Genomic DNA, 12,722 nt, shown 5'->3' with positions numbered 1-12,722 from the left:
TATATATATATAATCCTAAATTAAAAAAAATATATATTCATGTCCTTTTTTGGTTTAGACTAAAACGTTCATCAATGGGCACTTTCCTATTACCTTGTAATTGAATCAGTGGAACATGTTGTACAAATGTTACATCCTTGAGGTACAAGACTCTGTAAAAAAAAAATCCCATGTAAATGAATGTGCAAAAAGAGAAATTTGCCATTTGATTTACACTCTCTAGTTTGCACTCGATTTTTCTTCTAGGCCAAGCACTGAAAGCAGATCTGTAAATTGTCAGCATGTTGGGGCAGAAAGTGCCAGATTTGTATTTTCTAAATGCACAGATTAAACCCCCCATCTGCCATAAGCAGATAAAATATCCCTTAAAATTCTCCTAAGTCATGACAAATGATGCACATTACATGGTTTTTCTTCTTCTTTTTTTTTTTTTTTTTTAAACCCACTTACTACATCCATAAAAGTACATGCTAAACCCGCTGGCACATTTCATTACACGGTGATAAAACACAATCTGCTTCTTAGACTGGCTGATGCCATTTGACTATCTGAAAATCAGGCAGACGTTGACACCCAAGTCCAACTGCACTGTAAATCCCATTTATAAATCTGAATATTTGAAGTAGGCCAACAATTGTTGAATTGGTGCTTTTATCTTTTAACCCCTCCATGGCGCCTTATGATCCAAATGAAGATGCACATAGGCAGGCATTGCCTGATCAGCCAGTTTTGGTTGGCTCAGGTGATATTTAGTCTATGGGTGCTGCACAGGTACCCCAAGCTGATCGTCTTTTGTATAAACCCTGATTTACACCTGAGTGTCTTTGTAGCTTGAAGTCATTATCAAATGCCCTTAAACACTCATCTAGAAATGTTGATTAAAACACTGGTTAACGGACTCTGTGACCACCTACCTTCCTCAACCAATAAGGGCTCATTCACACAGGTGTCCCCATCTGTGTGGCAAGCATGCCTGTGCAGGGACCTGCTCCCAAGACAGACAGGGTGCTGCTTGTAATTGAGTGCAACTGTCTGTACATCCCTATGGGAGAAGGGGGCTACACACAGTTACATGGCAACTGAACTTCTACGCCGGTCTGGGTGCCCATGCTTGGACACATATGGGGGGGGGGGGGGGATCCCATAGCAGCCAATCAGCTTCTCTTTTCAGTTTATTCAGTTCAAACTTGAAAATGAAACAGAGAAGCTGATTGGTTGCCATGAACAACTGCTCCAGATTCTGTCTGCTCAACTTTTGATACATTGCCCCCGTACAGTGTGCATCCAAGTGTAAAAAGGCTGAATCCAAGTTTTTCTGAGCACATGGCTACACGTTGACCCGAACCTGCACATCCATGGAAGCAGCCGGGTCCTCCCATAGGCAGGTACACGCATGCACCTGTTTCTCCAGTTAGAAGTTCTCTTCACAGGCGTGCATGCCGTATTGGATGTGCATGCCTGTGTGAATGAGACCCTATAGATTAAGTTGGCTTTACACCATTCTGTCAGGCAGGGGACAATACCAGGTGCAAAGGGGACGTTGTAGCTATTCTAGCTCCCACGAACCAAGGGAGCCTTGCATACCCTGATCTGATTAAATACCACCTCACTGTCCTTCAATGACATCTGGCCTCATGGTCCCCCTTCTTTATTCATCAGATGGGATGAGTTCATGGCTAGCTAATATCCACCTTAATTCAGTGCTGCTGAATTTATCTCTCCATCTCAGACACTGACCTTCTATCACCAATGGAGTATTAAATCTCTCTGGAGGTAAAATGAGGACACATTTTCTGAATACATTGAATTCCATTGTCTTCAAAACATTTTTATATTTCCTCTATTTTTTGGCACATGATGTTTCTCTAACCTTAAAGTGTATTTTCACGTTTGCAGTCAAATTTGAGAAAAACCCTCTGTGTTTTGTGTCCCCATTCACACAGCATGCAACAAATAAAAAAATAAAATACAGATGTTCCTCACTTACCGACTTACCTGTTTTGCGACCACTCGCACTTACGACGGAGCGCCGATCGACCTCCGACCTTGCGCGTCAGCGCGCCGCGTCGCCGGCGGAAGTGGTGTCCTCCGATCTTCATTGCGGGTCCTGGTAAGTATTTTCATTGCCCGATGTACAGTACACTGTTCGTTACTGTACATCGGCAACGCTATACAGTACTGTACTAATGCAGTACAGTACTGTATAGAGTTCCTCACTTAACGACCAATCCGTTTAACGACCTGGTCGTAGGAACGGAACTCGGTCGTTAAGTGAGGAATACCTGTAATAATAATATTTCTTACCTTCTTAGATGTTTTTGTTGCAATAGGCAAAATGGCTGACTTCAAGTTTTTCAACTTCACAGTAACTGGTCCTTATGCAAAGACTGAGGACAGGACTATGTGTAATGTGTCCCTCATTAACATACAATGCAGAAGCCAGGCTTTTAATCCTTTTAACTCTTCGTTAGGACAGGCAATGTTCAAATCTACTTTACAAATTATAATGAAATCAGCCAGCAGAGTACAGTCAGGGTTAACACAAAACCCCTCACAGCCCCTCCAAACATTACAAAGAAGAAAACATTTAAGCAAGTAAAAGCAATTTAAACTGCAAGAAGCATTTCAATATTATTTTTAGCTTCTGCTATGTGAATGGGAACATGTAAAAAAAACATACAATAGGCGTTATTCCTAGTCTGCGTTGTTGATTTTTACTATCTCCTCTACAGTGTTAGGTGGGGCTGTCTTTTAATTCGATTCTCCATTGGGAATACTAAGCTAACAGTAACTTTTAATGAAGCAGAGATTCTTAAAATGGGTATAGCTGAATGTTCCCTTTACCATGAAAACAAGTGATCCTTAAGTATGCTAAATGAGACACGCTGACGTAGGAAGTTTTCAAACACTAAGTCTAAGTGAAAATAAACTGTATACATATAAATGGCTTTTCTTTGCACCACTTTGCAGAGATGTAAATCTGTTCAGACCCAAAAGAAGCTGATTCAAAATTGTGAAAACAAAATAAAAAATATATAGCTTGGCTTAAAGTAGGGATCTCAAACTCAAATCCCTCGGGGGCCAGTGGACAAATTCTTTTCTCCCATGGGGGCCGTTTGCCAAATTTCATACTTCACACACAGAGAGATATATATATATACACACACACACACAAACACACGGAAATACACACAAACGGAAATATGCACAACTAATACCGTATACACACAATAAGACCCCATTCACACCTGTAAGTTTAAGTTAATGATTAGGTGACAGCCGCTACATGTAAACGCCTGCACAATTCATGTAATGGTGGGTGATATGATTACATGTGGTAAGGAATCAATCATTATTAAATTGAATGGGTGACAGCTGCCACTTGTAAACGCCGCATTAAGGATTCCTTCTGTAGGAAAACGCAAGTTCCTGATGCAGGAATCCCTAATCACACCTAAACACAGGTAGAGCTGCAACAATTATTCGATTTAAGTCGATTAAAATCGACGATGGAAACCGTTATCAACGTTTTCCATCGGCTAGAATTTAAATTTCCCGCCCGCCTGTTCGCGGCTCCACACACGCGCTACGCACGCTGCGTACGCCATGCCCACCGCACAAGCCGCACACACGCTAAGCCGGACACACGCCCGCAGAGCACGCCGTCGCCACTGCAGCGACTTACAAGGGTTCAGAAACAGGTAAGAGGAACCTGTTTTAATGTTTCCTGTTTAAAATAAAAAAAGCGGCACACTGTAGAACACCAGCAGCTATAGAGGAACAACAAATCCCAGCAATAATATATTAAACACCCGGTATAATGTATTATTGCTGGGACTTGTTGTTCCTCTATAGCTGGTGGTATTCTCCATTGCGCTGTATAATATATTATTGCTGGGATTTGTAGTTCCTCTATAACTGGTCAGTGGTAATCTGCATTGCGCCGTATAATCATTATACAGCGCAATGGAGAATACCACCAGCTATAGAGGACTACAAATCCCAGCAATAATACATTATATACAACGCAATGCAGAATACCAGCAGTTACAGAGGACTACAAATCCCAGCAATGGTACATTATAGTATAAAGCAGGCCTTCTTAAACTTTCTCCACTCGTGACCCCTTTTTGGCCGAGGACATTTTTACATGACCCCAGCGTCGGGTCTCTCCCCTCTTTTCCCCCTGCGTCGGTGGGTGTTTCCCCCCTCCCCTAGCTTCGGTCGGTGTCTCTCTCCTCTTCCCCCGCCCAGCGTCGGTCGGTGTCTCTCTCCTCCCCTCCCCCCTAGTGTCGGTCAGTGTCTCTCTCCTCGTCTCTCCCCCCCTAACGTGTTGGTCAGTATCTCTCTCCTCTTCTCTCCACCCCCCCTCCTCCCTCACATTGGTCTGTCTGTCTCCTCCTCCTCCCCAATTCCCCTCCCCCGCCGTGGATGGACAGTCGGTCGGTGTCTCTGTCATTACCAACTACTACCCCCCTCCCCCTCTCCCTCCTCACCTTTACCTCCAGCAGCTGTGCTCCACTTTTGCTGGGTTAAAGAAAGTTCCATCAATGGAAAAAAAAAGTTCCTGTGCGCACGTGCTCAGGAAGGTACCAAGTGCACAGGGGGGGCCCGCGATCTTAACAACTAACACAAGTACCAGCCGTACCTGCCTGATGTCGATCCTGGCCGCGGATTCAGATCGCGACCCCACCTGTTCACTTGTGTGACCCCATGTGGGGTCGCGACCCACACTTTAAGAAGCACTGGTATAAAGGACTATTGCTGCCATATGTTGTATACCTATATAGCTGATTGTATTCTGAATTGCACCGTATAATCATTATACAGCGCACTGCAGAATACCACCAGCTATAGAGGACTACAAATCCCAGCAATAATACATTATATACAGTGCAATGCAGAATAACACCAGCTACAGAGGACTACAAATCCCAGCAATAGTACACTACAGTGTACTATTGCTTCGATTTGTTGTATTCCTCTAAAGCTGCTGGTATTCTGCATCGCGCCGCTGTATAATGTAAGACAAGACAAAGAGAGCGCCTCCATCGCATAAAAACTTTTTAATAAACAAATAAAAAAATGGTATAAAGGTAGTCACAAAGAAACAGGCATAAAAGGGTCAGAACAAAAGGTGCATATCCACCGGCTTGGCGCCCGCAACTTCCCACAAGGTCACCGCTGCCGCCCCTCTGCGCTCTGCCGCCCCGAGGCCGGGCCTCGGTGGCCTTGTGGGAAATCCGGGCCTGTGCACACCACACTTTTTTTTACTTCCAGCGCCCCAAGCTTGCTCCCGTGATGGACTACAATCTCAATACAAACTAGTAGTCCATCACTGAAGCCTTTTTCTTTTTAAATCGGCTGAGGCACATCATTCCCTGGTGATCTAGTGGTTGATTAGTAAGGTCTGATGCAGGAGCTCTGAGTGCTGGCACAGCCACTATCAGCTATTCGGTCTGCATCTGACAGAGATGCAGACTGTGTAGCTGCTCATGCAAGTCAGGTACGCTGTCCGTGACCCCACGTCTGACTTGTCCGTTGGTTGCGGGCCACATAATACCAGTTTGCGGGCCACAACTGGACCGTGGGCCGGTACTTTGAGACCACTGGTTTAAAAGGAAAATGCAAGTGTGTGTGTGGCTAATGGAAAGTGAAATATAGGAAGTGCCTGCACATACCTGCAGCAGCTTCAACAAACCTGCAGATATGGCTGAATGCCAAGTTATTCTGACAGGCAATTCTCCAACAGTGTCTTATAGTGCCCACACTTGCCTGCCCCTTCCTATCTGGCACATTCCTATTGGCTAGTGAGGCAGACCAGCATAGTGATAAACCAATAGGAATATGAGGGGGTGGGTCTTATCAGAAAGCTCTAACACTACCTGGGAGTGTCAGCTTTGCCTCTGAGAACACGCCACCATTTGGCCAGATCTGACTTTTTGCAGTTGCCTTCAGTTTGCGCTTTAAAATACTTTGTCTCTAGAGGAAAAAAAAAAGTGGATAAGAAACTGCAGTAAGTACAATGTCTCTATGTGGGCCACTTGAGCAATTAGTGAGGTGATCATATACCCCCTTAATAAACTTGGTAAATCTTTCCTGATAGGTCTTCCATGACCTTTATTATTTAGTTGCCTTCTCTGGACCTTCTTTAGTTTTACAACATCCTTTTTGTAAAGTAGTGATCAAAACTGAACTGTATAATCAAGGGTGCGGTTTTACTAACGCTAATGTTAAACTCAAGACTTGGTGTGAATGACCAAAAGAGTGTCTGTAGACATTGCATGGCTGTTTGGGTTTTTTTGTTTTTCATCCGGCCACTTTTTGGCTGGTTCAGCACTCCATGTGCATCCTTGTTCCAGGTCAATGACAGAGAAGGTACTATTCTATCTTCATAACAGTGTAGCAGTTAGCATCTTCAGAAGGATAATTCAGCAAGGGAAGTCTCCATACTTCTTCCGTACAGGATTTCTTTAAACATGAACAGTCTTTTAGGATTTGTGTTTAGGAATTGGATCCAGACAGAGGAACATGAGGGTAGTCAGAACATGCTTACATGCTCATATTAACTTAAATGGCCAGTAAACACATTATCAGTTGTTGTATATAAGTCAGAGCTTCAAAAATTACAGATACAAATTGGGTAACAAATATTGAATCCTCAAGTTTTATATTTAAAGTATGTCCAGAAAAAAAATAGCCCACTGCCAATGCATAGAAAAGGAGGTCAGGTACACTTTTTTTTATTCAGTCATTTCAACCCGTTTATAACCACTACTTTGTCATGAGCAGCCCTTCTTGTATATATCATCTCAGCTGTCTAGAAGCCTTACATATGTGACCTGACGGATTCTCGGGGCTCTTTCTTTTCCACTCTGTCTGTTGCTGGGTGAAAAGAATGAGTGCTGAAAGAACAGTAATAAAAAAAAAAAAAGGTACAAGTGCTGACTGTGTTTTGGGGCACCCGGTTAGTAAGAAACGCACCCAAATTTAGTTAGTGGCTTGTGTGAGCAGATGTTTTGTTTGTTTTATGCTATGCACTTGCTTTACAAAGCCCTCCTGCATTAGGACTGTTTGTTTGCTGCCTTGGACTGTTCCTGGGGGTCCCATACTCATGCATGGTTTACCATAAGCCTGCATTCACACCTGAGCGACCTGAAACATGTGCTTTTTCAGCACTTTTTTGTGTGGTTTTTTTTTGTGTTTGTTTGGTTGTTTGGTTGTTTTTTGCAGTTTTGTTTTATACGTGTGTTGTACATGCATATGTAAAGTCATGCGTTTTTAATAAGTTTAAATTGTGGCACATTGATGTGAATGGACAGATGCATGTAAAGATATGCAAAAACATGGCAAACATGCGTTCGAGTGTTTCTATTGAAGTATGTGGGGCCAAGAAGCGCAGAATTTGTCAAAGAAGCTCATGTACTTTCTTCAAGCGAAAGGTGTTTTGCTACAAGCGACATGACACTCAGATTGGAACATGGCCATAGAAATACTTTTACTTTTACTTATTTATATACTCCTTTTTTTTAGAGCAGAAAAAGCGCTACAAAATCCTCAGGGTGAATATGGGGTTAGGGCCTTTCCCCATAGTTCTCGTTGGGGTAACGGGAGAATACAAACTAGCATCCTCCCGTCACCCTAAGCTCAGTATACCGCGAGCTGCAGCTCGCGGTATACTGAGACGCTGAAGCAGATCCCAACAATTATGTCTGGATCCGCCCAGCTGCGTGAGTGACAGCTGCCTCTGCCTATCTAGAGGCAGAGCCAGCTGTACCCGCCCCCTGCCCCGTCTGTTCCGCCAGTCAGCGCTGGAGGATCGGAGCCGGGAGGGGGGAATCCAGCCCCTGCCCAGTCACGGCAGAGAGCCGTGACAGGATCGAGAAGTGAGCGAACGCCGGTATGTGTTCGCTCACTTCCCGATCTACTGAGCCGACCTGTGACAGTCTCATTGTCACAGGTCGGCTAGAACTATGAGGTGAGTGAAAAGCACTCAGCTCATAGTTCTCCTTTAATGATACCAATTGAATCTGTACCCCTTACAACAGAGTATTTTTTTAAATTGACCCATGTTTTACACTTCTAGAATTGGACTGAACAAAATCCTGCAGCATATGGACAGCTTTGACGGGTGGTGGGATTGACTTGGCCTACATGTGCAATGTAGTGAAACAAAGTAACTTATGGGGTGAGTGAAATACACTGAAGCTGTCACAGGTCGGCTCTATTGATCGGGAAGTCAGTGAATACATACTGCTGATTGCTGCGTTCCCGAGCCTCTCCCTGCAGGGGGTGGTCACTGCTCCTCGCAGGAATTCCCCCCCTCCCCTCTCCAGCAGGGTGGATCCTGACAATATCATTGGGATCCGTCCCGACTGTGGCGCAGCTCTGTGCTCTCAGCATATAGCAGGCAATGGCCCGCTATATACGGAGTTTTGGGTCTCCAAAGGACATTAGTGTATGTCCTCCTGGGAAGAGAAATTTTTGCAAAAAAAAAGTTAGGCAATGGTTCTCTTTTAATTACGGTCACTCTTAATTTTTCATATTACACCCATATTTAGAGTATAACATGAAACATGGTTGCATTCCCCAACCCCCACCCTCAAACTGTCCAATCCCCCCCACACACACATACTTACCTGAATAGTGGGGTGCGGGTGCTTCTCTCTGTAGCCTTTTTGTTTTGGTTGCCTACGTCCAAGGGCGTGCATCCGTACGGATGTGCAAGTTCGGGTCATTGTGTAGCCACATCCTGTCATTGAGTTGTACAGACGTGTGTGTGTTTTGGCATTGCTGCATATAGACTGACAGTTTTGGACACTGATAGGCGGACACTGATCAATGCAGATAGACATCCATTAGCTGACATCAAAGGTGACACAGATACACAGAAATGGGGAGCCATACATGGATAGACACTTGCTGGCAGGGTTAAAAATGTGGGAGGTGGAGCTTGACTATAGTGGAGTTTAGTGCAAACCTGGCATGAAAAAAACATTGAGGCTGCCATTTGTTATCTTCACTCCCATGTCAAATATGTGTTCACTCGAAAAATACTTTACTTTTCCTTTTTAGCACCATTTGAAGCAAGAAGAGCATCATGATGTGACCTGTATGGTTAATTGGTGGGGGAGCATGCTAGCTATGTACAAGAGTGCATGATAATAAAGGATGGACCCTACAGGTAGCTGCACAATGCTGCACTCTATTTGATTCAGTTGAAGTGTGTAGAAAATAGCAGAAGGCATCAACACAAACCAAACTACTTCATGTGACTGTAAACCAATGTAATTCCTTTTTATCTTTTTACTTTATTTCTACTTGTGACAAAAATCTAAGCTTACATTATGTAGAGAGCTAACATTTTTCCTAAACTGCATGTACTTAAAGTGACTCTGTTGGAAACAAATGCCAAAATAAAAGGTTTACTTGCAAGGAAGAAACTAAAAACTTTCATTTTCTGCTGCCTGCACCAGCGCACACCATGCCAGTGAAGAGCGTTTTTTCTCCGAGTGATGATTTCCTGTGTTCTGTTATGTACTTAAAGGAGAACTATGGGGGTCAGTGCTTTTCCCCATAGTTCTCCTAAGCGTAACGGGAGGACACAAACTAGCGTCCTCCCGTCACCCGAAGCTCAGTATACCGCGAGCTACAGCTCACGGTATACTGAGACGCAGCAGCCGGAACGGATCCCGACAATGCTGTCGATTATCCACCCAGCTGCGTGAGTGACAGCTGGCTCTGCCTATCTAGAGGGAGAGACAGCTGTACCTGCCCCCTCCCCTGTCCGTTCTGGCAGTCAGCGCTGGAGGATCGGACAAGGGGGGGATCCCTGCAGGGAGCCGTGAGTGACGATGCACGGTTAAATCGAAGTGAGCGAGTGATGGTATGTGTTCGCTCACTTCCCGATCTACTGAGCCGACCTGTGACAGTTTCATTGTCACAGGTCGGCTCAGATTATGAGGCTGGGTGAAAATCACACGCCTCATAATTCTCCAAGTTTGTGTATAGTCAAAACCTACCCTTTGTTTTTCTCATGAGAAGAAAAAATACTTGCCTCAGACACCTGCTTCCCATCGCTTCCTGAAGGCGTCAATTATGTCATAAATGGAGTACCCAACTCAACTCCATCAAAGTTTAAAAAGGTTTAATGGAAGATAGGTTGGCAAATACAGTACATCATACCTGAACCAGGTCAGTGTCTCTGGATACACTGAACAATTGGATAAGCAAGGGAACTAGTGTATTCAGAAGGGAAGATCAGCTTTTGCATGAATTCTCATACTTGCATTAACTTCTCTCCTTTTTTTTTTTTTTGAGACTTGTCACTCACCAGCTGCTTTACTATAAATGGAGCAACATGTAATCTATCCAACTGATTGATTGTATCACAGTAAAACAGTATGAAGGGCTTGTGTGCTATGCAGTATCCTATGGCATCCTGTAAAATAGTCTCTTACCTGATCTGACCAATCTAATTTAAAAATCTGATTGACTTCTATGCATTGCTGCCCTTTTGCACTTGCATTGCTTACTGCAGTGCCTTACTGAATAGGTCTTTAAGACTCCCCCTTTTTTTTTGAGGGGGGGGGGGGGAATCTTCTCCTCCTCTGTGTACCTTTTTATGTTTTAAGGCATACTGATTCTTTGTTTTCCATTTATGTCTTCTGTCTAGGGAGCAACCCATCTTCAGCACCAAAGCCCATGTCTTCCAGATTGATCCAAACACAAAGAAGAACTGGGTCCCTACCAGCAAACATGCAGTTACTGTGTCCTATTTTTATGATAGCACAAGGAATGTCTACAGGATAATTAGTCTGGATGGGTCGAAGGTAAGGTAGCCTGCCATAATTTTTGTAGCGTTTGGGTAAATCATGGCTTGGCAATGCTACATGCTGTAATAGTTTGTGGGGTCAGTGGGGCATTGCCAAATGCAACTGTGGTATATGTACATATTGTCATTACAGACCCTAGACTCGGCCCATGGGTCAATAACTTCCCTGATCACTATATTCACCACCTAAAAGTTGTTTTGTGTTCATAAAATGTCTGTCCATGATGTAGAATTCAAAGTTCTATTGGTCAATCAGTATTTTGAGTACCCTTAATAAGGTGAAGTAAGCAGGGGAGTGAGGTCCACCTATTAAATTCCCTCTTAGATGAAGTACCGTAGGAAGGAAAGTGGATTGAAAAACTCCCTGGATTTTTGTCTGTGAGAGCTTACAATCTAAAAGGGAGGGGCAAGAGATACATGAGGAGGTAGCTGTGTGGGGATGAATTGTTTGAGAAAGTGATGGTTCAGTGGTTTGTTTGAGGTGGGATAGGCTTCTATGAAGAGATGAGTCTTTTATTGGTTGCCTAAAGGCAGTCAGAGTAGGAGAAAGATGGACAGGTTGGGGTAAGGAGTTCCAGAGAATGGGAGAGACTCTAGAGAAATCCTGGAGGCATGTGTGGGAGGAGTTGACGAGGGAGCTAGATAGCAGGAGGTCTTTGTAAGAGCACAGGGGACGGTTAGGGTGATACTTTGAGACAAGGTTTGAGATCTAACCAGGGGCAGAGTTGTGGATGGCTTTGTAAGTGATTGTTAATATTTAGAATTTTATTGTTTAGGCGATGGAAGCCAATGCAGGGATTGGCAGAGGGGGTTGCAGATACTGAACGGTTGGTTAGGTGGATGGATCTGGCAGCAGCATTCATTATAGCCTGAAGGGGGGAAGGAGCCTGTGTAGATGTAGGTCAATGAGAAAGGAGTTGCAATAATTAAGACGAGAGATAACAAGTAAGTGGATGAGTAATTTTGCGGTTTCATTGGTGAGGAAGGGGCATATTTTGGAGATGTTACGGAGGTGAAGGCAGCAGGATTTGGATAGTGATTAGACGTGGGGAAGAAAGGTGAGGTCCGAGTCAAGGATGACACCTAGGACCTTGGCATGAGGGGAGGGCTGGATAGTTGTGTTATTAATCTCAAGGGAAAAGTTGGGGGAAGGTGCACGGGCAGGAGGAAATATAATGATTTCAGTTTTTAAAAGATTGAGTTTTAAGTGTTGTGACATTTAGACTAATATGTCAGTTAGTAAATTAGTGGCACGCAAGGACACTGAGGGCGTGAGTTGTGGAAATATATATATATTTGAGTGTCATCGGCATGGAGATGGTATTGGAAGCCATGTGATGTATCATTTTTTTGGTAGCATTGACTACCTATCTCCTGGGATTTGTCCAGTCCTGCCCTACCTCTTCAACAAAAACAGCATGAAGATGTAATTTCCTCACAGATTCCCCAGTTTATCTACAAAACAGAGGACCATCCAATGGACTATAACTATTGTATTGTAGTGTATTGATTGTAGGAGATGAGTAAAACTGAATGTCACCAGTTGAGTTAACAAGAGACATGAGACCAGCATATATTTCAGCTTGCCGGCTATCATTCATAACAGAAATATATATTTATTTTTAGGTGTAGATACCATTTATTCATTTCAGAATAGAAGATTTATTTAAATTACGAAAATGTAATTGAACCCCTAAGTCTTCTTACTCTGACATCTACTTCAGATCTTTCATATCTATACAGTTAATTGTAAAGCCATGAAAACCCTTGACAGCACCAAGTTCTGACATCTAAACTTTGAAGCCCTGACACCATCACATTTATTTTCCTTAAGAAAACTGCTATTTTGATGATGCTGCGCATCAGCTTCAAGGCTGACTCATTTATA

The 12,722-nt window shown here is 43.6% G+C and overlaps 1 protein-coding gene across 5 annotated transcripts in view; it reads left to right on the top strand.

Moving 5' to 3' along the window:
- Positions 1-12,722, top strand: part of HOMER1 (homer scaffolding protein 1) — a 91,924-nt gene that overhangs the window by 20,760 nt on the left and 58,442 nt on the right. For all 5 annotated transcript variants that reach the window (XM_018569334.1, XM_018569342.1, XM_018569349.1 and 2 more), the window contains one exon: positions 10,676-10,832. In XM_018569334.1, coding sequence (XP_018424836.1) covers positions 10,676-10,832 — 157 coding nt within the window. The remainder of the gene's footprint in view (positions 1-10,675; positions 10,833-12,722) is intronic.

The sequence above is a fragment of the Nanorana parkeri genome, unplaced genomic scaffold (genome assembly GCF_000935625.1).
Source record: "Nanorana parkeri isolate BGI_ZX_2015 unplaced genomic scaffold, ASM93562v1 scaffold34, whole genome shotgun sequence".
Taxonomy (NCBI): domain Eukaryota; kingdom Metazoa; phylum Chordata; class Amphibia; order Anura; family Dicroglossidae; genus Nanorana; species Nanorana parkeri.
Note: the sequence above shows the minus strand (reverse complement) of the source record. Positions and strands in the feature narration are given on the sequence as shown.